The 27,800-nt window shown below is 41.0% G+C and overlaps 1 protein-coding gene across 1 annotated transcript; it reads left to right on the top strand.

Annotated features, from left to right (window-relative positions):
* The first annotated feature begins 552 nt into the window (after positions 1-552).
* Positions 553-25,152, top strand: GXYLT2 (glucoside xylosyltransferase 2). Its single transcript, XM_040591809.1, has 7 exons — positions 553-841; positions 8,411-8,600; positions 8,799-8,930; positions 15,337-15,588; positions 16,579-16,702; positions 19,902-20,074; positions 20,820-25,152. Exons 1-7 carry the CDS (start codon positions 627-629, stop codon positions 21,000-21,002), a joined length of 1,269 nt encoding a protein of 422 aa, XP_040447743.1. The 5' UTR covers positions 553-626; the 3' UTR covers positions 21,003-25,152.
* Positions 25,153-27,800: the final 2,648 nt, after the last annotated feature.

Below are 27,800 nucleotides of genomic sequence, written 5' to 3'. Positions count from 1 at the left end.
GCGGTGCAGTAGCAGGTGTGACCGGGCTGGTGTGTAGGCAGGTGATGGCCGGAGGCTGCGAGGTGGGGGGATGCACAGCCGTGTGCCTGTGGCACCTCAGGTGAAACACGCTGCGGAGACCAGCCTCTTGGCTCACCGCTCCCTGAGCACCCCTCCGCACACACTTGCTCTCTCCCAGCCCCGCACATCGCATCAGGCCGGGGTCTCCGCGGGGCGCGGAAAGGGAGGGTACCAGTGAGTCGCGCAGCCTGCCGGCAGCGTTCCTTCCTGCAACGCGGAAACGCTGCTTGACCGGCGTTATTTAGCAGCGAGACTCGTTCTGAGCCTCCGCGGCCTCGTAACCTCTGCCTGCGGGCCGTCTCCCAGAGGTTCTGCGGCCAGCGGGCGAGCTCTGCAGCGAGCTGGGCGTCCCGGCGCGGCGCCCCGGGCCCGTGCGGCGGCAGGCTGGCCCCCCCTGGCGGGGGCCGCTAGTCCAGAGAGTACGGTAGGGCGCGCCCCGCCCCCGCTGCCGGGAGCCGGGCCGGGGCTCGGCGGCCACGTCCCCGCGCCGGGCCGCGGGCGATGTCGGCGGCGGGCGGGCTGAGCGGCGGGCGGGCGGCGCGCCCCGCGCCCTGACCTCCCGCACTATGCGGCTCTCCTGCAAGGTGGCCGCGGCGCTGCTGTGCCTCGGCAGCCTGCTGCTGCTCTATCTGCTGGCGGGCAGCGCCGCCGCGCCCCCGCGCCCGCCGCCCGCGCCCTCCGCGCCCGCCCGCCCCGCCGCGCCGCTCGCCCGCCGCCAGCCGCGGCCCAGCCGCAGCCCGCCGCGGAGGAGCCCTGCCCGGGGGAAACTCGCCAGCGCCAGGTAACGGTGCCGGCTGCGGGACGCGGAAGTTCGCCCGGCCCACGCGTGACCGGCCGGCGCCCCACGCGCGACCGCCCCCCCGGTCTTTGCTCTCGTCGGGGGAGCCCGACGGGTCCCTTTTGCCAACCTCCGGCCCGGCCGCTGGAGCCTGCCCGCTGTCAGGCGTGCCCCAGCCCCACGCGTGCCCGGGCCCTCCCGCCCCGTGGGTCCCCTCGGCTGTGGCCGCTCTTCTGTGTCCCTTTGCCACCTCGTCCTTCCCTTTTCCCAGATCTCCTTCCCCACGTCTTCCGCGTGTGGCTGGTGATCAGAAACCCTCGTGCAAACTGCTCTGGCTTGAGAAGGACAAACTTCCCTGTGTGTTTTCACTTGGAGCATGGTTGTCAGAGATGCCATGAAAGTGCGTGGAGGTCTTACCTCCGCTTCTGGTCCCCACGTCCGAGCAGGATGATACCTCCTCTGCGTGCCTGTGTGAGGGCGGCCTCTGAAATAGCTGCATTTCCATTAGTTTTGGCCTTGTTTTGGAGGCTGACGTGGGGACTGTGGTACTCGCTGGCTGGAGTCCGTGAGGAGCTGCTGTCAGCCTCGGGAGCTGTGCTTCTGCGAATTTTTCATTAATGTTGCAGGGAAGGTGCCTGGCTATTTCTGTGCGGAACTACCATGTTCCGAACTGCAAGGCACCATAGGATTTAAAGCTCTTGATCTTTTTGTTTTGAATGCTTTTTATATGTAAATTAATATAGCAGAACTTTAAAAAAGAGTTTAAAATCGTGGTGTGGTGTGTTTCCTCTTTCAGTGCCTTACGGGCAGAATATTTTTTTAAAACTAATTGCTTCAGAAAAAGATAGGGCAGGGTGCTTTTGGTGGGTGGAGGGCTGTTTTCCCCTTTGCATTCCAACTATATTATGGTCAGTGTGACCTCATATATCTAATTAACTTGGTATGTCTTTGTGTCTTTGGTTCATGATTTCACAGAGATGTTCTGAATGAAAGACTATTCCTGGGTTTTGAGCTCTTATTCCTTAACTTATTAAAGCAGTTGGTTTCTTATGAGCATTGTTACCCTACTGAATGCAAGAGATGTTTACCATGGCTGAGAATGGATCATGGACAGAATTCAAATGCATGTATTAAAGCAGGATTATTTCCACTAGCAACTGTACCTCCTGAAGTCATTTTTCTTTAAGGCATATCTCTGCGATTATCATGGAAATCAAGAAGAACACTGAAGGAAGGAGCCCAGAAAGTATGAAATTGCTAGAGAGTGTAAACAACTGTTCCATTTCAATGAGCATCTTCATGTTCCAAAATTTGACGTTATCTAACTTTTCTATTATTTGTTGACTTTGCAAGTACTTTTTACAAGGTCTACAACACAACAACAACAACAACAAAAAACCCAAAAGAGAGAAATGCTGTATTTAAACCATGCCTTTTCTTCAAATTTTTTTGTTTGTTTTTGTGAGGTTTGGTGGTTGGTTCCCCCCCCCCCCCATCTGCTGGCACGGCATGATCCCGCACTGTTGGCACTAGCAGGAGTTTGTATAACTGAGAAGCACGATTCTGTGGGTCCAGTTCTGTCCCTTGCTGAAAGATTCTAGTAAAATAAAATTTATGTAGGTGAGGGCATCCATAAAAAAAAAATTGGGGGGGAGTGGGGGGGTGGCAGTGTGACATAATGTGGTCAAAGTCAAGCAGATGCCAGTCTTCTTGGAAGGGCAGAAATACCCACCAACGTGTGCCATTCTGGAATGAATTGCATCCACACTCGCACAGTGAAGGCATCAGGTGGTGGAATCTGCTTAAAAAGATACACTAATCCAAGATACACTGAAAGCAGTGTGAGGCTGTTTCTGTGGGGCTGGAATTTGGAGTGGAAGAAACAATGATTTAACAAGTTATTAACTCAAGGAGTGAGTGTTCCCATTGATTTGATAGGCTTTGTGTATGCATATTCTCACAGTAAAGCACATCCAACATAACATGCTGAATCAGGGTTGTTACTGCTTATTCATTCCTATAATACAAATAATGATTATTTTAGTTACTCCTCACGAGCAAAGGAAGATTATTTTCTTTATTTGATGAGATCATATATGATCTCTTCATATTCCTTCAGGATAATAAAAAATCTGATTATGACTGTGTAAGAACTTGTGAACCGATCATGGTATATGTACTTATATGTAGACTGCACAATTGATTCAGATAACCTCAGTAAAATTTTCTCTATGTGAATGTAAAAAGTTTTCAGTTTTGCCAAGTTGATTTGTGTAGTTTTGTCAGAAGGATGCAGACTTTGGGCTGAACTCAGAAGTAATCAGAAGCATTATCTAGGATATGTATTCGCTTTATAAGAATTAGTCATGTTGGAGGCAAGGTGAATGGTATTTTAAGTGGGATTTTGCAATACCACTTTTTGTAGTCACATGATAATGGTAGAAGACATTAGTTTTTAAGTTTTAAGAAGTGCAGGTTTCTTTTAATGTGAGCATTAATACATGATAAAACCTTAATTTAGTTGCAATTCAGCTGGCTGGTACCTAGCAATTATTAGTAAATACATTCGTGTGTCCTGCTTTGGTCATTAGATAATTTTGACAAACATAGATGAGCATTGCATTTGAGTTTCTGGTTAGCAGTGAAAACTGATTTTTGACGGTGGTTTTACTGATCCTTCCTCTTGGAAGTGGCGAGTCCTATGCCTTCAGTAAGATTTTTTTTATATGAAGAATTCTAAGTACATGCCAAACCAATGTGTACAGAGTATCAAAAAGCAAAATGGTTATTTTACATTTGAAGGGCAGATGTGGCCACACTTTCTATTAAACCAGCGTGGCAAGGCTCGGGAAGTGAACCTTTGCCAGCACATTTAGTTCCCTGGAAGTAACTTTTCCAAAGCAAAACATGTCTTATATGGCAACCTGTCAAGATACTTCTTTCTTTGCAGCCTGTGTGCACATGAGTTTGGCTTGAGTTTGATGGCCTATAATAACACGCTGAAGGCCCGAAGAGCTCATAACTTGTCTAACAAAGAACTCACTTGATAAAAGGAAAAGATAGAGACATTCATTCTAGTTTTCAGTGGTTTTCTCTCCTTTCACTGAGCAGTAGAAGAAGGCTGAAACTTGAACAAGTTTTTGATGGTCAGCAGCCACAGTCAGTTTTGTGCAACTGCATTGAAGTGAGAAAACTTTGTTTAGAAACATGTAATTTATATTTTAAAGTGTGTGAGATAATGTGTTTCATATAATTGAGTGACTGTTGGGACATTGACTCAGTGTTGACTGTTGGGAAAGGAGCCTATTTAGTGAATCACCAGTTCTGATACAATGTCTAAATCTAACCTTGTTTAGGCTGCAAGAGTAAATGAGATCATAATATGAAGAAGGTTTTAAAAACTAACAACTATATTGCATTTTGTAAGAATCTGCATGCATTACCTTTCTCTCAGGAATAAATTTGAACACTTGAATAGATTAGCAGGCGCTGTAATGAGATGGGAATGCATTATTTTGAATGGATCCAGATTGATGTAGACAGGTTTTGGGTTAATTACGTTTGAGACACTTTGGCTGTGACTAATAAGAAAATTGCATGTAATCTAAACTTTAAGACCTAGAAATGTACACTATTGTGCTTGAGCACTCAGGCTTCTTCTGCTGTGTCAATACCCATGCCTGTCAGGAAAAAAGTGTATGGAGTAAACAAAATACCATTGGGCAACTGGGTGGGAGTTGGTCTGTATTGTTGGAAGGCCTTTGCTATAAACAATTTAATGTGCTACGTATTATCAAGTCTGCCTTCAGCTGTTTCATAAGGATGTATTCTGCAAGGATTTCCTGATGCTTTCTGTAGCTCTTAATCTTAGGCAACAGTGCTTAATTTTAAAGACACATAATAATAGGACAACAGCAGGTAAGGGACAGCAGGAAGCAATTTTCTCTGAACAAATAGGTAAAACAGGGAACAGACCACAGAGTTGGACATGTTATGTAAGATAGATGTATAATATACCAACAAGTTACATTTCTGTACTGAAATTAGAAGACAGATAACAAGGCAACAAAGACCTTGTGTATATAGTTTCTTTATTTGTTCTTGTCAAACACATTAAACTTTAAAGCCCAGGTCACTATTGTTTTACATCCATTTGAACATTTAATTTAGGTTATGAAATCCAATTATAGACTCGATCCATAACCAATAAGTTGAACTATAAATGAATGAATGCACATATGAATGTTAGCAAGAACAGGTTACTATTAATGATTGTAGTACACCGTGTGGACCTATGTACTTTTTAATGTGCTTGGAAGTCTCTTGAGGTAGGTAACTATTACTACTGTAACAGCTGTTTCCATTTTACAGGTAGGACAACTAAAGCATAAAGAATTACTGACTCACCCAAAGCTTTTCAGCGGCTGACTTGCTGAAATAGAGCCAAAAATGGTGCTCACCCACCTTTCAACTACTGCCTGAAATCTTTACTATGTCAAAAGCCTATCGATATCTTAGGTTGATAACCTAGCAGTATGTTCTTTCTTGCTTGCCAGCTGTTTTTTATTCTATGTTACAAATTGTATCCTTTGTACAGTTTACCAGTTATTAATGTACTCCAGCCTTTAAAACAAAGTATGAACCTTTAAAAACAAAGTACACACCTTTCATCTTCCTTTTGTATTGTCTAGGAACATCTGAGCAGGCAGTGTTTCAGAGAAGTCCTAGTTTCCCAGTATGCTTGCTCAGCCACTGGTAACTGCAGGATAAACAAACATTTACTATTAGAGGAGATACATTGTATCGATGCATAGTTCAGTGTGTACCTTAACTTTATCTGAAACCTCAGGTTAAAGAAGGCCTTTCATTAGGCTGCAAGTTTGTTTGAATGAGGAGGGTCTTGGTGCCCAGCCCGACCTACTCCGGTAGAAATGAAGTAGCTGCTTCACAGGTATAAGCCAAGTTCTAACCTCCACTTTGTCTCTGATGACACATGGTGGAGGCCCTCTTATTTTCAAGAGGGGGTCCGGATAAGCCAGCATAGCCATGTATTCTATGTGAGGGTGAAGCATCCTAGATGGTGTTGGTCAAATTGGAACTGTTTTGGTTGGATGCTGCAGATCTTTAAGGAATAACCTTTCATCCCAATGTTATTTCTCCCAGTCCCTTCCATTCTTCTTTGCATGTATGTACCAGCATGTATTAGCAGAGGAGGGAAGGGGAGTTGTGATGCTCTTTGCTGTAATCTGCTCATTTGCCTTCCTAGCAGTTTGCCGTTGCCTTTACACCTACCACTTTTCAGACTTCTGGATAATAGTAGTGATCTTGTAAAAGCTAACTGAAATTGCTGTGAAATGTATCCTGCTGTGGCACACTTTTATCTCCCTTTCCAGCTTGCCTTTGTTTTCATAGCCCTTTAGTTTTCCTACTTACAAAAAAATGCAAAATATTGTGTCCCAACATTCTTCTGTACCTCGTTGCTGCTTCCCTCACTAACTTGCCTTCAGTGTCCTGGACTACTACTGAGGTAGTTCAAATACTACCTCATGCTCCTTTCCTCGGAATTTCTTATTCCTACTTAGGGCATTGCAGGCTCCTGAACTCGTTTCAGCCTAGGCCTTCACAACTCATAATTCTTTATCTCCAAGGCTCAGCTTTCTCCTCCACACTCTGGGGCTGGGTGTGTGTGTGTGTCTGTGTTGGCAGACAGCATGTCTCTTGTTCATCTGTAGCTGTCATGGGCTTGCAGGGCATTCTGCTTTCATGGAGAGTTGCTTCCGCCGAGGCTGTTCGTTGGTAGTGGTTGTCTGCATATACTGGATTTTTCACTACAAAATAGCTGCATAATGGAGAGTTCACTGTAGCTAAAATTGCAAAGAAAAGCTTAGTGCTTTGGTGTTGAGTTTTGAAATGTTTCAATAAAAGCTTAGAGTTTAGTCCCTCTCCCAGTGAATTCCATCGCCACAAGCTGTATCAAAGCAGTTCTCATCCTGCATATGGCTTGATTTAGAGACTCAATTAAGAGGAAACATTAAACAGATAGGGAGAAGGGGGGAAAGGGGATCTGTGTGAGCAGCTAATTATTCACTTCAATAATTCAGTGGTTTTTACACTAATAGGTTGGAAAGTAAATACCATTTCACATAGATGTAGTATTCCATTATTTATACACCGATGAAATTGGAGTTTAATTAAGGCTAAAGCCTAAGACTTTAAACCCTTAATGAAACATGTTGCTTTTTATAGTTAGTAAAGTATCATTGGCTGGTATTCCTTAATACAGAGGTGGGTTACTCCATAGTATAGAATGCTGCTGTTACACAGAGCAGCATTTTAATGTCTGGAAAAAAGATGGCAGCTTTATAACTCATTTTTCTCTCTATTTAGAACTTTTGTTTCTAGTATTAACTTTACTGAGTAATTGTATGTATGTAATTGTGTGTACTGTGAATTGAGAAGAGGCAAGGATTGATGTCCTCTGTTCAGTGATATGTCAAGAACTGGTAGTGATCTATGATTAGCCCTTTGAACTCTCCAATACTGATTATGATGCTTGTACTTTTAGTCGCTTTGACAGCACACATCCATGTAATGGAGTAGAAATGTTATTTGTGTTGGAATGTCAATGCAATACGGAGGAAGCATTCCTGGAGGTTGTGATTTTTACCTCCATACTGATGGGGACACACACACAAACCCAAAAGGCCCTATTTTCAAAATGTTTTCAACTCCCCAAAAGAACCCTGATTTTTCTGGCAAGCAAGTAGCTTCAGTGTGCCTTTTACATGCAGATTCCCTTGTAGTCTAGCTGGAATTTATTTAAAGCCCGCACAGATGGGTGCTAAGTGAAAAATTTATAGTTTATATTCCACAAGCAGACAAGGGCCAGTCTGATCCGCCTGGGACATGTGAATATGTTTGGTTTTAAAAATCTCTGTTTTAGAAAAATCTCAGGGATTCCATCAAGTGAAATGGAGAGCAGTCCTTTGAAACTATGCCAATACCTTCAGGCCAGGATTAAGGCATGCACTTTTAATAGCAAAATTAATTAACTGTTAGAATAATTTACATATGGATGGAATAGATATTTTTTTAAGGTATGGATGTCTTCTTCCCGTCTAACCATTAGGAGCCTAGTAATGAAGTTCTGTGATCTGCATTGTGTTAGAAAGTTGGCTAGGTTGTAATAAGTCCGTTCTGGCTTCATAACCTCTAAGCTGGAAAAAAAGCTTGTCATTTGCACAGAGAAAGCTGCTGTCTGGTTTGAGGTGCTATTGAATTAGTTTCATCTGTGTATGTAGTGCAGTGATTTATGCAAATCCAAAACCATAGGAGTAACCAGAAAATTTCTGAAAATGGCATATTTCATTGTGTTGTAATTTTAACGCTCCTGATTTGTATCATTGAAAAAAATTGGCATGCCACTTGCATGTTCTGTGGATACCTAGTCAGAAAAAAACTTTTGAACCCTTAGAAAATGAAGGGGAAGAAAAAAGCCATGGAATCTGCTAATGCAGGATTCTCTTAATGTCTACCTCAGTATTTTTTATATGCCTGTTCATGAATTTTCAGGAAGCCTGGAGACCAGAAACATTCAAAAGAGCCTTCATCTTTGCAATGCATGCATCTGGCAGTGGTGGCATGTGGGGACCGGCTGGAAGAGACGCTAATCATGCTGAAATCAGCAGTTCTCTTTAGCAACAGGAGGCTCTGTTTTCACATTTTTTCTGAGGACTCCCTTAAGCCTGAATTTGAGAAGAAGGTGAGTTTCATTGTCATTTGCTAAATGAATGAGTTGTAAGTCACAAATCTCTGAGAAAAATTACATTGATGTCAACAAGTAGCAACTTAAGCACTTTTTCTGCTGCATATTGTTTGTAAATTCCTTATGCATGTTTTTTTTTCCCTAGAAAAAGCTATATAACATGTAGTGTCTAATTCCTTCCCCCATGTCTTTCAGTTAAAGGAATGGCCTTCCTCATATACAAAGAAGTTTCAACACAACATTTACCCAATAACCTTCTCTGTAGGAAATGCTCAGGAATGGAAAAAGTTATTCAAACCATGTGCTGCCCAGCGCCTTTTTCTTCCGGTAAGGCACCTGGATTTCTGAGTACGTTGCTTCAAGAAAAGGTTAATTCCACAGAAAGGAAACTTTACTGGTATAACATTAAAACTATTTTCAGGCTGAAACATCTGCTTAAAGATATTTTAGTCTGTGCTTTAGCCACTTAAAAAAACCCCAACCAACAGAAATCCAGCCCTGCTTTTTTCTCCTGCTAACAAAGGATGTGTGTTTCTTATTTGTCTTTAGTTCCATTAGCCTCTTGGACTCCTAAGAGTCGATGCGAGAACTCTTTTCAGGGTAGATGTTGCATGCCTTCCATAAATAACATTCCTCTCGGTGTGCAGTCATCATATTATCTGTACCTGGTATCTCCCTTTCCATATGTTAGCCCTTAGACTGATGCTTTCAGCAGTCCCTTTTCCTTGAGTTTTATTTCTTTCTCCAACACTGTCAGATCTGCCCTTAAGGAGAGAATTCCAATGTGCTCCAAGTCAGATTTCATACAAGAGCCCCGTGTGTGATGGGATCTTCAGATTCACTGAAAAGTTGTATTCTTTGCTGTATAATACTTAGTGTCATAAACTTGGAAGATATTAAAGGTTGCTGGAGAGAAGGAAGGTGTTGATAACAATGTTGCATATGCAGAAATTGAATGAACTTTTGCGTAAAGCGATTTCTGTGGAATTGAGATCATCTATCAAAAATATCTTGTGTGTTGCTGTTGATTGGGGGTGGCTCCAATAAAGTGACATGCTATTCACATGATCCAGATTTCTTCATTGCTGTCTTATGAGAAATGGGGGGACACACAAAGAAATCTTTACTTTCTCAGATGGAAACAATCAGGAGACAGCTGCACATCCAGATACATAGACTATGAATACATATGTGAGAAAATATGTGCTGTCAGCAGTTCTGTTTATCTGCCTTTTAGGGTTAGACTATCAAATGCACAAAGGCCAGATGGGCTGAAAGTAACTCCAGCTTCAGCAGGGATCCTCTCTTCCCTGAGTAAATATTTGTATCACCTGGAAAATAATCTCTAAGCATTAGCTTGTTCAGTACAGATTGTTTGTAAGTATGTACTCAGATGGGCTTGTTTTCACTGGGTAAACACAATTCTCTGTTCGTATTTCGGTAGTATTTTTTGTCATTTTGGTAGACTGTCATTCACAGAAACAGTTTCACTTTTATTTGTCAGCACCCTTCTGATGACAGAAAATGGTTATGTATTCATGCTGATTCCTTTAGGCTGGGCAGTGCTTTTTTGCTTCCTTTTTTGTCACTTGCATGTTGCCATGACAGTTCTCCAGTTACTTCTTGTAAAGAATATTAGACTGTTGCATGTTGTCTTAGCAAAACTAGGAGGCAGCCTGAACTGTAAATGTTTGTTTCTCTTGGGACAGTTGCAAAATGTTGTGTGTGGTCAGGCTGAGGTTTATGGCTTCGAGTAGGAGGGGTTGTCTGAGAGTAGTTGCAGCTGACACTAAGTTGATGTGGATAAGTAAACAAGTTGTAGTAATGGCTGAAGTGGCAAGTGTCCAGTTGGACTTTGGTACTCAAGTTTGAAGGCTGACAGAACCATGGGCTGTTTCTGGGTGATTTCAGCCACCGTTATTTTTCTCAGTGCTTAATAACTAGGTTTTGATATCCCATTTGAACAAGACAATGCTGTAGAAATCTGGTCCACACACAGTGGGAGCAGAGGATTTCTAGTGTTAACTGTTTAGAGAACTATTTTGACTTTTATTTTAAATAAATGCCAGCAGGATATCTACCCTTTTTTTCTTATCCTTCCCTGTACTAAGCATTTTCCCTTACCGTGGCATAAAGTGTGACTGGATATGGGGAGGACCCAGGAGAGCAGTAGTTGAGTTTATCAGCTGTTTAGCTCTCAGTTGTGCAAATTGTCTTGCTCCTGATAATGCTAAGCCTGAGTGGAATGCGAGTCTTTGATTCACAAGTGCCTCTCCTGCCAAAGAAATCTGTCTGCTGCAGCACCAGCAGGCATGTGAAAGTGGACAGGAGGGTATGAGGAATGTGTTAAGGGAAAATTGAAGAATCTTTTGATGGTTTTACTCACTGATAAAGCTTAGCTCTGGGATGTGATCCTGCAGCTTGTAGTAGGGTTCTGTTTTGTCCTGGGTAACAGGTTGATTTACACATTCCCAGTTTGATCAATCTACTTGGGTTGCTAAAATATTAAGGACAGATCATGTGGCATCCTGCATTTTGTAGAGGCATTCAGTGACATCTGATCGTGTTTGCCACTTATATGCAGGGAAAGTACATTGAGCCTCCATGTAATCTCACAAGTCTAAACCTCTTGCTGCAGTCTACTATGATAAAACCATCAATGGGATTTGCAAAGACAGAATAAGAGAGATGTGGATCTTAACATGAGCACAAAATGAAACTTTAAAAATAAACTAGGAAGGTAATGCTCTCAGCAATGCCTTGAAACTGTTCTGTAACACTAACATGGTTGTTAAGACACCAGGTGAAAAACTCTTCTGTTCTCACGAATGTTGCATACCAGAGAGCTGGCTTGCAGCTGTCTCTATATTGCTGTTTTGGAGCTATATGAAATGCTTAAGGGATTTTTGGATTATTTCAGTTCTAATAGTAACTAACATTTAGAGCCCTTCTCAAAACACTTAATCTACTGAAGAGCTTTTAAGGTAGATTAGCAATATCCCTGTATTATAGCTGTCCTCTGGAGTACACTGAAGTATCCAACCCAGTGGATCAGTGGCAGCACTGGGAATAGATGCCAGGACCTTATCTAGATAAAAGTCTCCATGTCTGTTGTAAATTGAGTTAATTGCTTGATACAATTGACTTTAGTAATTTGACTTCTTGGTACTGCTACGTTAGCATCAAGATTTGTGATTTGTCACTGATTTTGGATAAAGCTCTGATAAACTGCCACGCTAGCCGTTACAAACCATTAGCTAGCACAGCTTCACAATACACCAATATGTGTTTACACAATAGTGTGTTATTACTTGCCAACCTTGCTAACACAGGGAGAATCTATGGAGACAGAAGTTGTGAAATCAAATTATAGATAATTGAGTATTTAAGTGAAGTGTCAGGCTAAATATAGTCGGTTCTGTGCAGAACTTTTTGACAGATTTGCTAAGAATACTTTATGTAGCTGCAAAAAAAAGATCACACTTCTAGCTGTAAGCGCCTGTCGAGGGAGGAGGAACACAAGTACAGACAAGCCATATTCCTGACCATTCTTTTCAAAAATCACAGTCTGTCAGGTATGTCTACATGGTTTGTGCTAGTAAGCATGAACTCGGACTACCAGACACAGTCTTGCATTGCTTATGCTCCAGGTCAGATGCATGTCATTTTTAACCTGCAGTCATGTCCCTATGGTTAGCCCTGCTGGCAGGCTCGGTGCACTCCCAGCCTGAGCTGTGCAGCATCTGGTTCAGGCAGAGCAAGCTGGAGCAAGGTCCCTTGGACCACAAGCTTGCCTTGCGCCCATGCTCACCTGGTTTTGACATTGAAAATCAGCAGAGTCAAAAATTCATTGTCTCTTCTTGTATGCTTTTGAATAAGTAAAAGCTAAATATTGTTTTAAGGGCTGTGTAAAGTCGAATGTATTATTTTGAAAACTTTTATTTAGTTTGGGAACAGAGCTACCTGAAAGCTATGGGACACTGGGAATGCCGGAGTTATTTAAATGAAGTTTATCCCCAGTGTGTAACTCCATTGAAATCCTGGGAGTTATGCACAGAACTCTTGCAGTTTCTGAAATTAAATTCTCCTACCCAAGGTGAAGTTAAATGCATTGCCAGAAGGGGATGTGATCAATTCAAACTGGCCTGTGTAGGCTTAAAATAAGTCTTAACTCTTCACATGTGAAAGAGGAAAGTGTGAAAGGGCTTAAAGGAAGTACCACAGCTCTTCTTTTAGCCTGTTAAGTGTCACTGTGGGGCAACACCTCAGACACAGGAGAGGGGAGAATCTTACGACAAACCAGAAAGGAAGAGCATGTGAAGCCCGAGTGGAGGAATACAAGATGGAAAGTGTGGGGTCAAATGCTGGTAGGCACCCACTTCACAAAGAACTGGAATACCTGCCTGAATCCTGTTATATATATGGAAATTATTACAGTCCATTGTAAGTGGATTACAATTAAAATAAAAATGCAAAAATAACGTTATAGTAAATTGTGTATATTTAAGTTTGCTGAAAGAACAGTTTTCTGCTGGAAGAAGCAGTGCCCAGGCTGTCACTTACGCTTGGGAGGAGTGCCTGTATGAGCCCATTAAACCTCCCCCTTAACTCTCTATTGGCAAACGCCTGAACAGGGCACCCTTAGAAAAAATATTATGTGGTGTACAGTGTGCTGTGGATGCCTCGGGCAAAGTCTAGCAGCTTCTGCTCTCTTTGTAGTCATGTGTCATCTCCTGTCTCCAACTAAATTTTGGGGTGAATATTTTCTCCCTCCCAATATATTTTGATTTTATATGATGTCATATAGTAGGTCTGTATGAATTAGGGCTCCTAGGTGCTGCAGAATAATATACAATATCCAGGATATCCTTAAGCTGAAAGCCCCTTTCTTCTTTTCAGCTCTCTGTCTTTTGCTGTTTTACTCTTAAAGTAGCTGTCTTTTTTACTTGGTTGTGTTTTTTTTGTGGTTGGTTTGTTGTTTGTTTGTTTGTTTTGTTTTTAAGTACTGGACTCTAGGATATCTAATATGTGCAAATATTTACCTCTGAGCTCTTTATGTGTTATTGAATTATTTGTGTCACTGATTTATTGATATCTCCACATGCTGTTTTGTACTTTTTGTGGAAAAATGAGGTATTGTTATAACCTTCCATCCAGCAGCGTGATCTGGATTGTGTTGGACTTGTTTACTTAGTTTCTTGTAAACAGAACTTTTGTTTAAAATACAGAGGCACTTGCCTTCTCCTGCTTGTATTGCTGTTAGGAAGAACATGTAATTATCATGTCAGAAATATAGCTCAGGGATTTGTTAAACTTGGTTAAATGTCAGTCTGAATCCCAAAGTGTTCATTCAGGTGAAAAATCTCATTTAAGTCAGTACTCATGGATTTAGCATCTCTGTGTTGCCTGTTGAACGTGTTTAAATGTAATTTCACTACCACCACCTTGTTCAAAATCTTAATGTTGTTCAATCTATTTCATAGGTAATCTTCAGTCACAATACATTTCAATTTATGTAAAATTCAAGTTCTTTATTGGAATTTGTTGTTACCCGCATAAATAGGAGAGTTTGTCATTAGTATCATTGCAAATGGATAACAGAGTGATTGTTCTGTTCTGTAACATGGTGAAAATCAATAGCCTTTTGGATTTGCTTTTCAGAGAAAGGAGAGAAATAGGGCTTTTGGCTGAGACCAAAGTAAGAAAATTCTAGTCCATCAGGAATTTTTGGACAGTTCTAGGAAATAATGAAGAGCAGCAATAAAACCACAGTTGAAACTGATGGTCAGCTTTAGCTAATGATATTTATTCCTTAAAAAACAGCCTTAGAAATAGCTGGTGCAAACATCAAGGGAGTTTTCTTGGACTGTTGGTATAATATATATAATTTGCCCTACAAAAATTAATGAATGAGCATGTAAGGATTTGGATAGCCACAAGGGGGAACATTGTCCACAAGAACAGATTAAATATCTTTGATCTAACTTACAGTTTACACCCTTCTGACTTGACTAACTTTACTGTGGTTATTCTTGATACAGAGTCTGATAACAGAGATCAGAATCTGACCTGATAAGTTTTAATATGACATTTGTATTTACCAAGTAAATTTTGGTCTTCAGCAGGATGCATATACATTTTTGTGATCAATAGTTTTCTTAATTAATGTGAAATATTTGTATATATTAATACTGAATATAAGTTGCCTAGGACCACAAGGTTGTAGTAGGAAAACCAGTCATTAGAAACTTATAAGGAAACATGATACTAAATGGAGATGAAAAGTATTCTGTTATACTAACTTACCCTTGCTGACTATGGAAGAAGCTATATGTTTCACCACTTAGGCATCTTGAAAAGAACTGACAAAGCTTTGTAAATATATATTCTTTGCATTCTATTTCTGAACTGATACTGAATAGTCCTTGCAGGTATTTTTGAGAGCTCAGTGGATTACTGTTGTATGAAGTTTAGAATCCAGCTTCTGTAATTTGGTAGCTGTTTTGCTGTGTAGTTTGGAAAAAACCCAAACAATAACCAAACAACAACAACAAACCAACCCAAACAAAACAAACAACAAGCCAATAACCTGATAACTGTTGTTCTTATGTGTAATTACATTTAGCTGATAAATCAATAACCTCTTTCGATCTATCAGTTTAAAATTTTGCCAATAATCTTCCTGTTTGTTATTTCTTTTTCATCTCTTTCTCTTACTGTGCAAATCCAAAAGGTCATTTTAAAGGATGTGGATTCTCTCCTTTATGTGGACACTGATGTTCTCTTTCTGAGGCCCATCGATGACATCTGGCACATCCTGAAAGAGTTCAACTCAACACAGCTAGCTGCTATGGCCCCAGAACACGAAATACCAAAGATTGGCTGGTATAGTCGATTTGCGCGTCACCCTTATTATGGGACAACTGGAGTCAATTCTGGAGTGATGCTAATGAATTTAACACGGATACGCAACACTCAGTTCAAGGTGAGAAGAAATACAGCTGTTGCAGAAACTAATGTTTTATGTGTTTTTCACATCTTAGTATAAAATTACATAAAGTTTTAGTATAAAGAATATGAAAAATTTAAAATGTATGTAATTGGGTACTAAATGCATTTACAGTGAAAATTATTATTAAAACAAGTAAAACTTCCTCAGGAGGCTGGAGGACTGAGAACTTGCCAGATGAAGCAGTCTGTTAGCAGTAATGAAAATGGCTTTTTCCACATTTCGTCTTCCCTTGAAAGATACATGAAAGAATAAACTCGGGGATCTTCGGTGCAGTCACTGTGTTGTTTTTAAAATTGGAAAGCTTGATCTAATTAACTAGAGAAATTTGTATCCTGCTGCAGATCAAGTGATTCCATGAATTGATATAAATCAGAAGGAAACATTTTCATTGACATCTGACATCTCCCCTCTTTTGTGAAAGGCATGACTTGTAAAATCTTTATTTGTTTCATTGAGCACATATTCTCTAATCGCTTTAAAAACTTCATTTACCCCAAGTGGTCTTGTTCCTTAGTCAAAGCCAGGGGTTTCCTATACTGCTATAGGAATGGTTTGAGTAACAAAAGCCCTTGCTCTTAATATCATAATTCACACGGAAGGTAATTTTTAGTCTGCTTTTTTCCTCACTTCTGTATCTCAGTTTTCACCTTGTCACTGCATTTTTCCACTTTTCCAGTTTTTCTCCCTCCTGTTGCTCAGAATAGGAAGATTGTGAATAGCAGGAGCTGACATCAGAGCTAGACCCAGGAGACCGTCCTTTCCTGTTTAGATAAACAGGAGCACAGTCAGCTCTGCTGTTCCAGTCCTGTCCAGGTCTAACATTTCCTGGAAGTTTTTCGTTTTTCACTTAGGTATCTGACATAGCTTAGCAGACTTCCTAATATGTGGGTGTCGCACTCTGAGTAGTCTATGACATCACTGTTCACAGTATTAACCCATTGCTTCTGTTTTTCTGCTCTGCAGAACAGCATGATACCAAGTGGTTTGACTTGGGAGGAAATGTTATATCCATTATACCAAAAGTACAAAAACTATATTACATGGGGAGACCAGGATTTACTAAATATAATTTTTTACTTTAACCCAGGTAAGTAATGATTCTTGAGTCATGATTATCTGTGTTAAGAAAATTTCTTGAACTTGACATTTTTTAAAAGTGCTATTTGTTATTTATAATATGCATAATGTACTCTGGCATGATATTAATGTAAGTACACCTAGGATTTACAACCTATGAAAATACTTCTGAAAATGGTGCAGGTAGTGGAACTCAGACTTGGTTCCATTGAATAAGTAAATCTTTTTTCTGGAGATTCTGGGAAAATAAGGCAGTATAACATCAATGATGAAATGCAGGAATGAAGTTTAAGGTGTGTACGTGCTTAAGAGTGCCACTGCACCACGGCCTAGCTGAAAAAATGTTTTTGTTTCGGGTATTTATAGGAATGTGAAATTGGAAAACTTTCTGAAAAGCTATGCTCTATTTTTCGGAAATTCAGCTGAATTGATGCAAATGAGTAACAAAGCTAATATAAACAGAAAATAGATACAGCCATTGGAATATCTCTGCTAAAACTGTTTCCCTTCCTACTTTTTCTCCTTTACTCAATGTCACTTTTTGAGAAGGATGCATCCAGCCTCTCAGCTGAATGATCCAGCCTCTCAGCTGAATGATCCAGCCTCAGCAGGCAATAGGATAATGTCATCTATTCTGCTGCTTAGATTTGTGTGTTTTCTACTCTTCTGTATTCTGTGTGAGGAGCTGTGGAGGACTTCAAGTCTCTCAAAACCTTGTTCTCAAGGAAGAGATGGCATAACCCACCCATCCCAGCGTGGACCAGGATATGACCAATGTTGTATGTCCTTGTCAGCCCAGGAAAACGTCGTATTTGATTCCTGTCTATCACTCTTGCACAATGGCTCTGTAAACAACTTGTAATAGTCTTGACTTGTCCTTTGTTTCCTCTTGAATTGGAGTTGTATTCTCATAAGTGTGTGTTTCCAAGGAACTGGCAAGTTTAGGTATCTTTATTTTAAAAGGGTGTGCCTTTTTCCACAAGTGCTGAGACAGTTTCTGGAAATTCAGTCCCTTGTAAGTATTTTGCACTGATCAGAGAAATGACTTCAGGCACTTCTGAAAACAGTAACATCTGAGAAATGCGAGGATTTCAAAGTTGTAGCATAGTATGTGCTTCCCAAAGAAGATGAGAACCTTATTCGTGCTTCTAAATGGATGTTAAGTATTCATTCTTATTTGCTTTACTTTGTTTCCTATGTGACCTTGTATTCCCTCAAGTGATCTTAACGGAATAAGTTTGGATTTATCTTTATTTATTCTGTTCCCTTTTCTTTTTCTCTAAGGAGTCATAGGGTATGTAATTGGATATAACCAAATCCAGGCAAATGAAAGGAGAGAGCAAAAGCAAAGCAATAAGCTAACATCTGTTTACTGCAGACAGATGTCAGACATCAGTGTCCCTGGTACACCATGTATTGCCCTCTAGCCTAGGGAAAATAAAGTGGAAGAAATCTTCATTATGAAATGATAAATTAATTACCAAAACAAAATTAATATTATGGGAATAGGGTCTACCAAAGGAAGAAAATGATGAAATCAGATTAGTTGTGAAGTCAAACTCAAGCTGCTAACTTCAGTGCAGAGGAAAAAACCCAAAGATTGCAAAAATAATTTAATTCTGTGATAGAGTATTCTCTATGAAATCCACATATTGAGACTTTCTTTCTGCACCATAGTCTGTCTCTTGCTTGTAACTGGTAAATAATTGTTTACAAATTACGTAACATCAGACTGCACAAGAAAAGGCAACAAAAGAACTGGATACAATTAAAACACAAAACTAGTCTTTCCCGAGGTTTTAAACTGCTGGGTTGTTGAGACTGGCCTGGGAAGGAATCAGTCAAGACTGCTGCAGGTGGCTTTTTATAGATGCAGTGTGTTGGCTTAAAAATACATGGAACTGTGTTACCTGGGGCCTCAAGAGAGGCCCCCTTTCCTCCCATCTCTGAAGACTGTTCTGATGATTAATGGATCTGAAGGCTCACAGAGCAGCTAGGGTTTGACTCCAGCTGTGACAGCAAAAATGCACAGAAACATCACAGTGGGGAGACAACCAAGAATACTCAGGTGACATGTATGAAACTCAGTAAGCACCTGATGACATCCTCGCCCCACGGTGACCTGCTGATGAGCTGTACTTGCAAACATCTATTCAGGGTTACGGAAAGGATCCTCATTAACTGTAACAGGGTTTGGATCAGGCATTACTGCTCTTCCTGTCCTTTTAGCAACACTGGGGAGCAATTCCAGGTGTGTGACAGGTCAGACTGAATGGAAACCCCTTAAAAATCTATCCTTTCTGGAGAAGTCTCCTGATAGAGAGGCCTTAAGGGAGGAAACATTTCAGAAACTTTTTCTCCTACTTCTTCAAGAACCACACAGGACTAGCTGCAGACTTCCTGGGAAGCTAGGAAAGGCCAAATGAAGAATTCAATCTTCAGTGCTCCTGATGTGACCTGCCAGCACTGTGCAATGATTCACTATACTCCATTTCTGAAGCAAAAAGGTCACAGGGACTGGCATGATTTATTTTAAGCATATTGCAAATGCTGTGGGTGCACAGAGAAAGTTTTAAAAAAAATATCAGTAGGAGACAGGAAGTTACAAGCCCATTTGAGAAATTAGGCTCATCTTTAAATAACGTAGACCTGTGAAATTAATGGATGACAACCCTTAGAAGGACTGTGGATAAAATACACCTCTTATGTTCTGCTGTCAGTATAACAGATTATCATAACCTCAGTGAAAGCTCCAGCAGCAAGCACTGTGTATACTTTGCAAATTTTCTCATGCTGTCTCCAGCAGGATTCAGGATTTTGCATAACCCTCACCACTATGTGTGCTTCCCTTCTCAATTTCTGTAGCTCCAGAAACTTCTTGCTAGGGCAGAGGACCCTAGATAGTGCCACCTGGTGCATACTCTCTGGGTTTAATTCTGGCATTTTTAGCTTTGTAAAATCCTTGCTTGGTTTATGTTTGAACCCAGTTGTGTTGCCCTCTCTTTCTGTTAGTTCAGGTCAGTGCCGAGCTTTGTATAGTCATCCTCTGAGGAAAAGAAGTTTCTCCATCTAGCTGGGATATTTGCAAAAGAAGTAACCGATTTTTTTCTGATCATCAGTCCCAGCTTTTTTATAGAAACACAGTTTAATTTGTTGTAACTCTTGTTTGATGTGTCTTTTTTTTTCTCTTCCCTGACCAACATTGTCAGAGTGTCTCTATGTGTTCCCATGTCAGTGGAACTACCGGCCTGATCACTGTATGTATGGAAGCAACTGTAAAGGTGCAGAAGAAGAAGGTGTCTCTATTCTGCATGGCAATAGAGGTGTCTACCACGATGAAAAACAGCCTACATTCAAGGCACTCTATGAAGTGATACGTGATGTAAGTCTTCTAGCTCAACAGAGGCAGTTGTTTTATTTCAATGTAGATTACCACTTTAACTGGGTCACTCAGATTGCTCTTCCAGCAGATCAGGCTGAGCATAGTTGCGCTTTATGTATATCCATCAGACACAAAATGACAAGGTTGCTTTCACCTCTCCTGTTTGACTGCATGCGTGTATTTGAGGTAGTTTAAATGATCTTCCTTCACTTTATAGTAAACTTCTAATCAAAAAGCTGATAAATTGCTTTTCTGTGGTGCTGGAGGCAGAAGAAAAGTGTCTGAATGGAGTTCTTCCTGGTGGTACTGCAACTCCGGTCCATAAATACCCAATGAAAGCTTGTCCTCCCTGAGCACCTGGAGCCTCTGGGCATGTGGAAGGCAGAAGCCTGTGTACAGGCACAATCCATATATCCACTTTGAATGTTGTACATGTACAAGTCCACGCTCTAATAATATCCGTTTCATAACAGTACCCCTGTGTTAGTAATCCTTCTTTAAATACAGACTCTAGAAGTACGGTTTCTGAGAGGTTGGCTGTTTTGGGTAATACACTCTGACACACTTTTCTGAAAGCAAGCACTGTCAAGCAGACCAGTGTTTTAAGTTGATAGGCTTTGATGATGCTTTGGGAAGGTGAGGGCCAAGTCATTGCCAACCTATATAAGGTTTTATCTTACAGAAACTTTTGAAATGCCATTTTATAGCTAATGAAAATTAATCTTTTTTTTTTTCTTTTCTTTAGTTCCCATTTGAAGACAATCTCTTCCAGTCTTTGTACTACCCTCTGCAGTCTAAATTTCTGGATACAGTGCACACTTTATGTGGGAGAATTCCACAAGTATTTTTGAAGCAAATTGAGAAAACTATGAAGAAGGTGTATGAAAATCGTGTCATTGTCTACTTGGGGGCCAACCACAGATACTAAATGTAGCTATATTTTTACAGAGTTTTTAATTCTTGCATCCCATCTTGTGAAGCATATAAAGGAAGAGTATGAACTCCTTTACTGAAACTCAGAATTAAAGTATTTTCCTTATCTGATTTCCTAATAACCCCTGAAATTGCCAAACCAGAGGAAATTCTCATAGTCTACCTGAACTGTCCTTTATTAGGTCTTCTGTTCTCTTCCTGTGTTTGTTTACTCTTAGTTGCAGCAGGGAGAGGTGATGAGTCTCACTTTATTTGATGAGTTTAGTTTATTTGTTTAAGTACAGCTGTATTCACTGTAACTATTTTTGAAGTTCTGCAAAAGCTTGTACTGACCTTAGGCTTGACAGAGAAGTTATGGTTTGAGCTACGTAATGTAGGGTATGTAACTTGAGATGGTAGGGCATAAATTCTTGACTACCATGAGAATGCTGAATTACAGAAAAGATCACTCGCGATAGGATGAGTTAAAATCTACTAAAGCAAAGGGAAAGGACTTCCTTAAACTTGCACTTCTGTCTGAAGGTTTATTACCTGCTATTCTTCACATGTAGGACCGAAGATTTCTCTTACTTAAAAAGATTAGGGGAATAGAAGTGCCTCTTCACTTTGTATTTTACAGCACTTTTTGCCTAGTGACTGTCATTTTTCCCGTTTGCTCCTCAGTAGTTTTATGAGGGCTTCTCATGCAGGAATTAGAAGGAAAACAATTACAGCATAAATAGCAAAACTATGTACAAGTAATGGGAGGGGGATGCAGTGGAAGCTGTGGCACCCGCACAGCTAATGGAGCAAGAGGATCCTTTCTTCCGTGAAATACAGTTGTGGTCTTCCCCTCCAGTCTCTTACAGTTTTAAGAAAGTATTCCCTATCTTGGTAATGCTAATTACATCAGACACAGTCCAAGAAGGTTGTGAATGAAGAGTACGAAAACAGGTACTGTTGATCTGTTTTCCTCTTTAATTAAGTCTCTTTAATTGCTATTTACACCACAGTAACAGTGATATGCCACTGACAACCATTCTTCCATCCCTGTGTTGGGAGACTGCAAATGCTGCCTCTGACTCCTCTTTTCTGCTTCACCAGAAGCCGGCGGCACAGAAATCTATTTCTGCCTGGCTCTTTTGTTCCTGGAAGCTGAGTTTTATGCTAGGATCATAATGAATAACCTCAAAGTAAAAGAGGATACAAGATGGCTTTGATGTTTATTTAAAATACTTCATTTAGTTTAGATTTCGCAAGTATGATGATCATCTTATGATATGCACAGACAAGAGCTTATTTAAACTTGCAGAAGCTGAAAGGTCTTGGGACAAGTCACTGGGGAACTGAAGGTGAGGACCCTCTTAAAGAGCAGTGATACCTGAGCGGACTCCCAGAGGGCATTTTCTAAGTGTGAGCCCTGAGGGGTGTGTGTAGGTGAGCGCTTGAAGAAAACAGCAGAGAAAATGATCTTGCATTTCAAGTCTGTTCAGCAAAAAATATCAGCCATTACTTGGAACTAATCACTTTTACATTTAATAGGCAAAGTAGGAGAGGGGTGTGGAGGGTGAGATACATGATTAATGGAAGGAAAACCGATACAGATCATATATCCTGTATGTTTATGAGAGAGAAATATTTGGGGTGTGTGGATGAGGGAAAGCATGTATTTCCTAAGTTAAAAAGTAGGAATTCTGAAGAATTGCAGTTTTGGGGGTTTCTACCCTCTCCAGTCAGGACCAGTACACAGCTTCATAAGAAAACAGACTCCAAAAGGAAGTCCTTTTAGCTTGAACTTTCCTCTCTCCTTGTGTGGCAGCTCATGAGAGGAGGGAAAACGCAGGCCTTGCTGGCGTCTCAGGCTGCCAGATAAACAGCCTGTACACAGGATGAGGTGCTGACAAACTTTTCCCAAACACTGAAGTGTGAAAATGTCTGTGACACATCCGTAAGCGTGCTGGGTGAACGACACAGCATGGCAAACAGCATTGCTACAGAGTCATCTGAGCAGAGGAGGTGTGAAGAGATAGAGGCTTGGAACACAGGCCATGTCATCGTGGTCCTAGCAACTTCACTGCTGGTCTGTGCTAGTCCTCACAGGCAGGACAGACAGAAATGTCTGTTGTTTGCGCCTCTGCGTGCTGCAAATTCTAATTCGTTCGTGTTTGTGACTCAGCTTGGTTATCTGACAGTGTTTGCCACATAAGCATAAATTGACATGCAAAGGATAGAGGCAGCTCTGTGTTTATTTTGATTGAAAGCCCAAGACCCAGAAAGGCATTTAAACTTCAGTGTAGATCTTGCTGCCTCTCCAACTTGCCTAAGTATTTTCTATTTCAGCTGAAGTTTTAGTTGCCACTTAAAAAGAACAGTATGCTTCTAGCTACAGAGAAAAGTTTGAAAATGTAACCCAAATGAACATTGAAGACTTCAGAAGGCAATGAAGGAAAATTAAGCATGTTCTTTTAAAAAGATTAAGATAATGTAAGCCTAACATGTGATAGGTAGATCTTTTAGACTAGCAATGCTGAGAACTTAGAAAAAATATTAGCTTGCTTTTGGTCTGTATTTTCAAATATCAGGGTGAAGCTTGATTGTAGGTCAAATGAGGCTCAATGAGATGCATGCTGGGCACTCAAATTCCTCATTTCTGTGGTATCTACAAGCCACACAGAGTTGCAGAGCAAAAGTCTTGTTGCCCAGACAGTTGCAACTCTGCTGCTGAGTCTCTGAAGTTTAGGAGGCTGCGATTGTGTAAGCTATGATTCAGCAGAACCCTGCAACTATGGGCACATTAAAATGAAGGAATGGAATTCATTACAAAACAAAGGCATTACTGCATATAAAATGATTAGAGATTAAACCAGTGCTTTTTATGTTTACAAGAGGTGCTAAATTATGCTTAGAAAGAACTGTGTTATGTTCTCAACAGCTATTAAAATATATGAAGTATATGCTTTAACATGAACATTTTTGTTAACGTAATATCAACTTGCAGGAAGAATGGGGGAGGTTCCCCCCTGCTGTGCTTTTTTTTCTGAGGAAAAAAGCTATAATGTAAGTACTCCAAAGTGTTTTAAAACAATTATGTAACTTCTTTTTTTTGTTGTTGCTGTTAGAATTATTAATTTATATTTCAGCTTCCAAAACCATGTTATATTTTGGTTTTAACAGTAGTTGATTCTAATATTAGTCTTATTTAGGAATCAGTTTTAATTCATTTTGTATTTTATACTTGTGGCTAATTCCTTGCTAATTAGCCTTCATTTATTTTAATAATGGGATGTGTAAATATTTATATAGACTTTATACCCTCATTTCCCCTTCCTGTCATGTATTTTAGTTACTTCCAATGGTATTATGTAACCAAAACACCTTTGCTAATGTAACACCTTGAGCAGCAGCAGCACAACACAGGGGGGAAACGAAAATAGTTTTCTTAAAATGAACAGAAGCTCCAGCATGCGGAATGTATGGATAACAAAGGGAAAGAATCACCTTTCACACTGAGAAAGGAACAGCAGGGTATGGCCCAGACAACTGCGCGGGGGTTGTCTGAACACAAGCCCTAACCCAGCAAACGTTTGATACTCTGAATTTTGCCTGTGTAGTCAGTAAGCTTCTATGCAATGCATAAAGTTCAGCATGTAACCAAGTCCTTGCTGTATCAGCGTCAAATATTCAGGTTTTAAATTTGCTACATTATACTTGAACTTGCTGAAGATAGATAAATAGGGGCTTTATATTAAGAGCTGCTGAGCACCTCCATTTAGCCCAAAGCCATTTAATAAAGTGTCAGGCTACCAGTGCGCGTTGTACAACAAAGAACTGCCCGAGTGGGAAGCATTTTGTTGCATCATTTATATAATGTGAGAGTTTTTCTAGGCTATTTGCCTGCCTATTACAAAGCAGGCTTAGATAGCCCTGCTATCATTTCGCTTACAGGTGGAAACTGGAAACTGCTCTGTGTGTCTGTGTGTGTGTGTGTGTACACAACAAGAGCGCGTGTGTGTAAAGAATTCTGTACCTTTTCTCAATCATTTAATTGCTTGTGTATTTTTACTTGACAAGTGCACCAATTGTTTATAGCTCCCAAGGAGGCCTAGCAGTGCATTTCTGTGTTAAGATCCTTTGGCTTACAGTACAAATAAATGAAGTTTTAAGCATGCTCTGTGTTATGATATATTTCTTTTAAATACAAGATTCTGTGTGTGTGTACTGGATCTGGCTGGGATGGAGTTTTGTATTAGTGATGTTACAGTGTATGTATACATGTATCTCTGCATCAAGCAGAGAAAAATGTCCCTCTTTAACAATTTTACGAGCACCGTAGTGAGACAGTATTATATGGGATATGTTTCTGAAAGTGACAAATACATATATTTAACTTTACTCAAAGTGTTCCCATGTTATGGAGCAACCCCAGCTGTGTTACAGTGACCATAGATCAGAACCTGTCAACTAAGGAAACTGAACTTCTACTCTTACTTCTGTTTCTCCGTTATCTTTTGCTCCTTAGAGGATTTGGTCACTTAGCATAATTTCCTTTTCCTTCTTGTATTTAATTTTATTTTATTGACATTCTTGTACAGTTGCTGCTGCAACATCCTTGGTTGTGCTGTGACATCCCTGTGTGACAGAAGCTTGTGAGTCGTCTGTTCAGCCAAACCAGTTGTCTGCCTGGTGATGAAATTGTTTTCTCGCTTGCTCAACTGTATGGTATGTTGGGCTCAGTCACGCTCTCTTTGAAGTCAAGAATAAAACTCCCATTGATATTCATGAGAAAAAGTATGGCCAGTTGTAAAACAATAGTGCTCTGTACGGCGCTGCTTCAGCTCTGGCCTGCGTGGTGTTCGGTTACGTGCTCCATAATCAAACTGGTTGGCAATGTCCCGATCCAAGATTTTTCACTCCCAAATGCGGCTTTGGTCAGTATTGCTGTGGGGAGAAGACACTGTTTTTCCCAAGGTGCAGGGTAGGCAGAGGTAATGCGGGCACAATAGCAAACGGGACGGGCACTGGTGGGCATTTACCACTTGCTGGTGAATCACAGGAAGGGACCTGACCTTCATTTCCCATGTCCCTGCTGCTGGACCCGTGACATCTGTCTGAGTCTCAGCTGCAGCTCTCCTGTTTGGGAAAATAAACTCTCGGTTGACTGAAGCGAGGCCTTGGCACTCGGTTACCCGCAGCTGAGGGGCCGGGGTACTGCAGTGGCCTTGCGCCCCCCCTGCCCTCCCCGCTGCGCACACATCAGTACGCAGGGCTCGGGCTGCGGGGGCTGTCATGGAGCACTGTCTCACTGGAGCTCAGCTATCGTTTCTCTCTCGTCCTCATACGTACGCTCCTAGTAGAGCCAACTTCTCTGCCTGTTCTGTGACATCTAGAGCTGGGAATTAAGAACAACGAATTGAAAAGAAAAAAGTGACACTAATACCAGGATAAATCTTGACATGTTATCAACTTTAGCACGAACTGTTGATGATTAACCAGTACCTAAAGGGGGCACAAGAAGGCTGGAGAGGGACTTTTTATGAGGGCAGATAGTGATAGGACAAGGGAGAATGGCTTTATACTGGAAGAGGGTGGACTTAGATTAGGGACTAGGAAGAAATTCCCTGTGAGGGCGGCGAGGCGCTGTCCCAGGCTGCCCAGAGCAACTGTGGGTGCCCCATCCCCGGCAGTGCCCAAGGCCAGGTTGGACGGGGCTGGGAGCAGCCTGGGCTGGTGGAAGGTGTCCCTGCTCAGGGCAGGGGGGTTGGAACTAGAGGATTTTGAAGGTTCTTTCCAACCCACACCATTCTTGGATTCTATGATTTAACTTCAAATTATTTCCTTCCCACTGCTTCAAGAAGAGATTCCTCTCCTAAAAATCAGGTACCTGTAACCACAAAGGGGCCACCTTTCAGAGAATGTTTTGCTCCATCAGATATAGTCAAATACGATGCTACTAAAGAGACACTAAGTACCCACCCAGAGAGGGGATGGCACAGGTACGTGGGTTGTCTCCCACAGAGGCTGGACACATGCCCCCACTGTGCTCTCAAGGCAAGGGCTATCGATGCCAGGATCCACGTAGGCTGCAGCCTCCTGCTGGCATGAGATAAGGAGTTGCTATTTGTGCTTCAAAAGAAATAGCAACATTTGGAAATTTTGCTTTCATTTTAGATCAAAATTAAAAACAATCTGTCAACACTTCCTTTGAAATTAAAATTGAGACAAAACAGCAAAATGAGTATCGGCATTTAAGATTAACAAAGCGCTTTGTTTATGTTTTCTTTTAAGGTAAAATATTTTGGTTTGACTTTTCCATTTCTATAGATGTGCCATAACTGCTCATGTCATTTTGCAAAAACTACAGTATAGCCCCCAAAAGTATAACAGTGTCTTAGAACTAAAACATTTTCGTCACACTGAAATAATGATGCTGAAATGATATGCCTCTTATTTTAAAGAAAAAAGTGGCATCAGTTGACCTGTTCCGGCAGAAACGTCTTTCCTGAATCCTTCTGAAACTGGTTAATTCCCTGCTGTGGTGATCAGAACTGTGCAAAGCAGGTGCCTTCTCAGGGCACACACCTTTGCAGAAATGTCTCCTTCTTCTTCTGCTCAGTGCTTCTAAAGGGCAACTTGTTTTGAATACTGCCTTCCTCACACCTGAGGCTCCAGGTGAAAAACAAGTCTGGTTTTAATCTGAGTGATTTTGTAGTTTGTAGGGCAGTCTACAAGAAGCTTTCTGTCCTAGGAATATACCGGGAGGAAGGTGTGAGAAAGCGGCTTGGAAAGAAAACTGCACCGGCACTGGTTTGCCGTG

The sequence above is a fragment of the Falco naumanni genome, chromosome 4 (genome assembly GCF_017639655.2).
Source record: "Falco naumanni isolate bFalNau1 chromosome 4, bFalNau1.pat, whole genome shotgun sequence".
Taxonomy (NCBI): Eukaryota; Metazoa; Chordata; class Aves; order Falconiformes; family Falconidae; genus Falco; species Falco naumanni.
Note: the sequence above shows the minus strand (reverse complement) of the source record. Positions and strands in the feature narration are given on the sequence as shown.

What these genes read in the sequence shown, in the direction of transcription:
- GXYLT2 (XM_040591809.1), top strand. Translation starts at nt 627, where the DNA reads ATGCGGCTCTCCTGCAAGGTGGCCGCGGCGCTGCTGTGCCTCGGCAGC. An exon ending in GGGAAACTCGCCAGCGCCAG is followed by an intron (nt 842 to 8,410) that starts GTAACGGTGCCG and finishes ATGAATTTTCAG; the next exon opens with GAAGCCTGGAGACCAGAAAC. An exon ending in TCTATGAAGTGATACGTGAT is followed by an intron (nt 20,075 to 20,819) that starts GTAAGTCTTCTA and finishes TCTTTTCTTTAG; the next exon opens with TTCCCATTTGAAGACAATCT.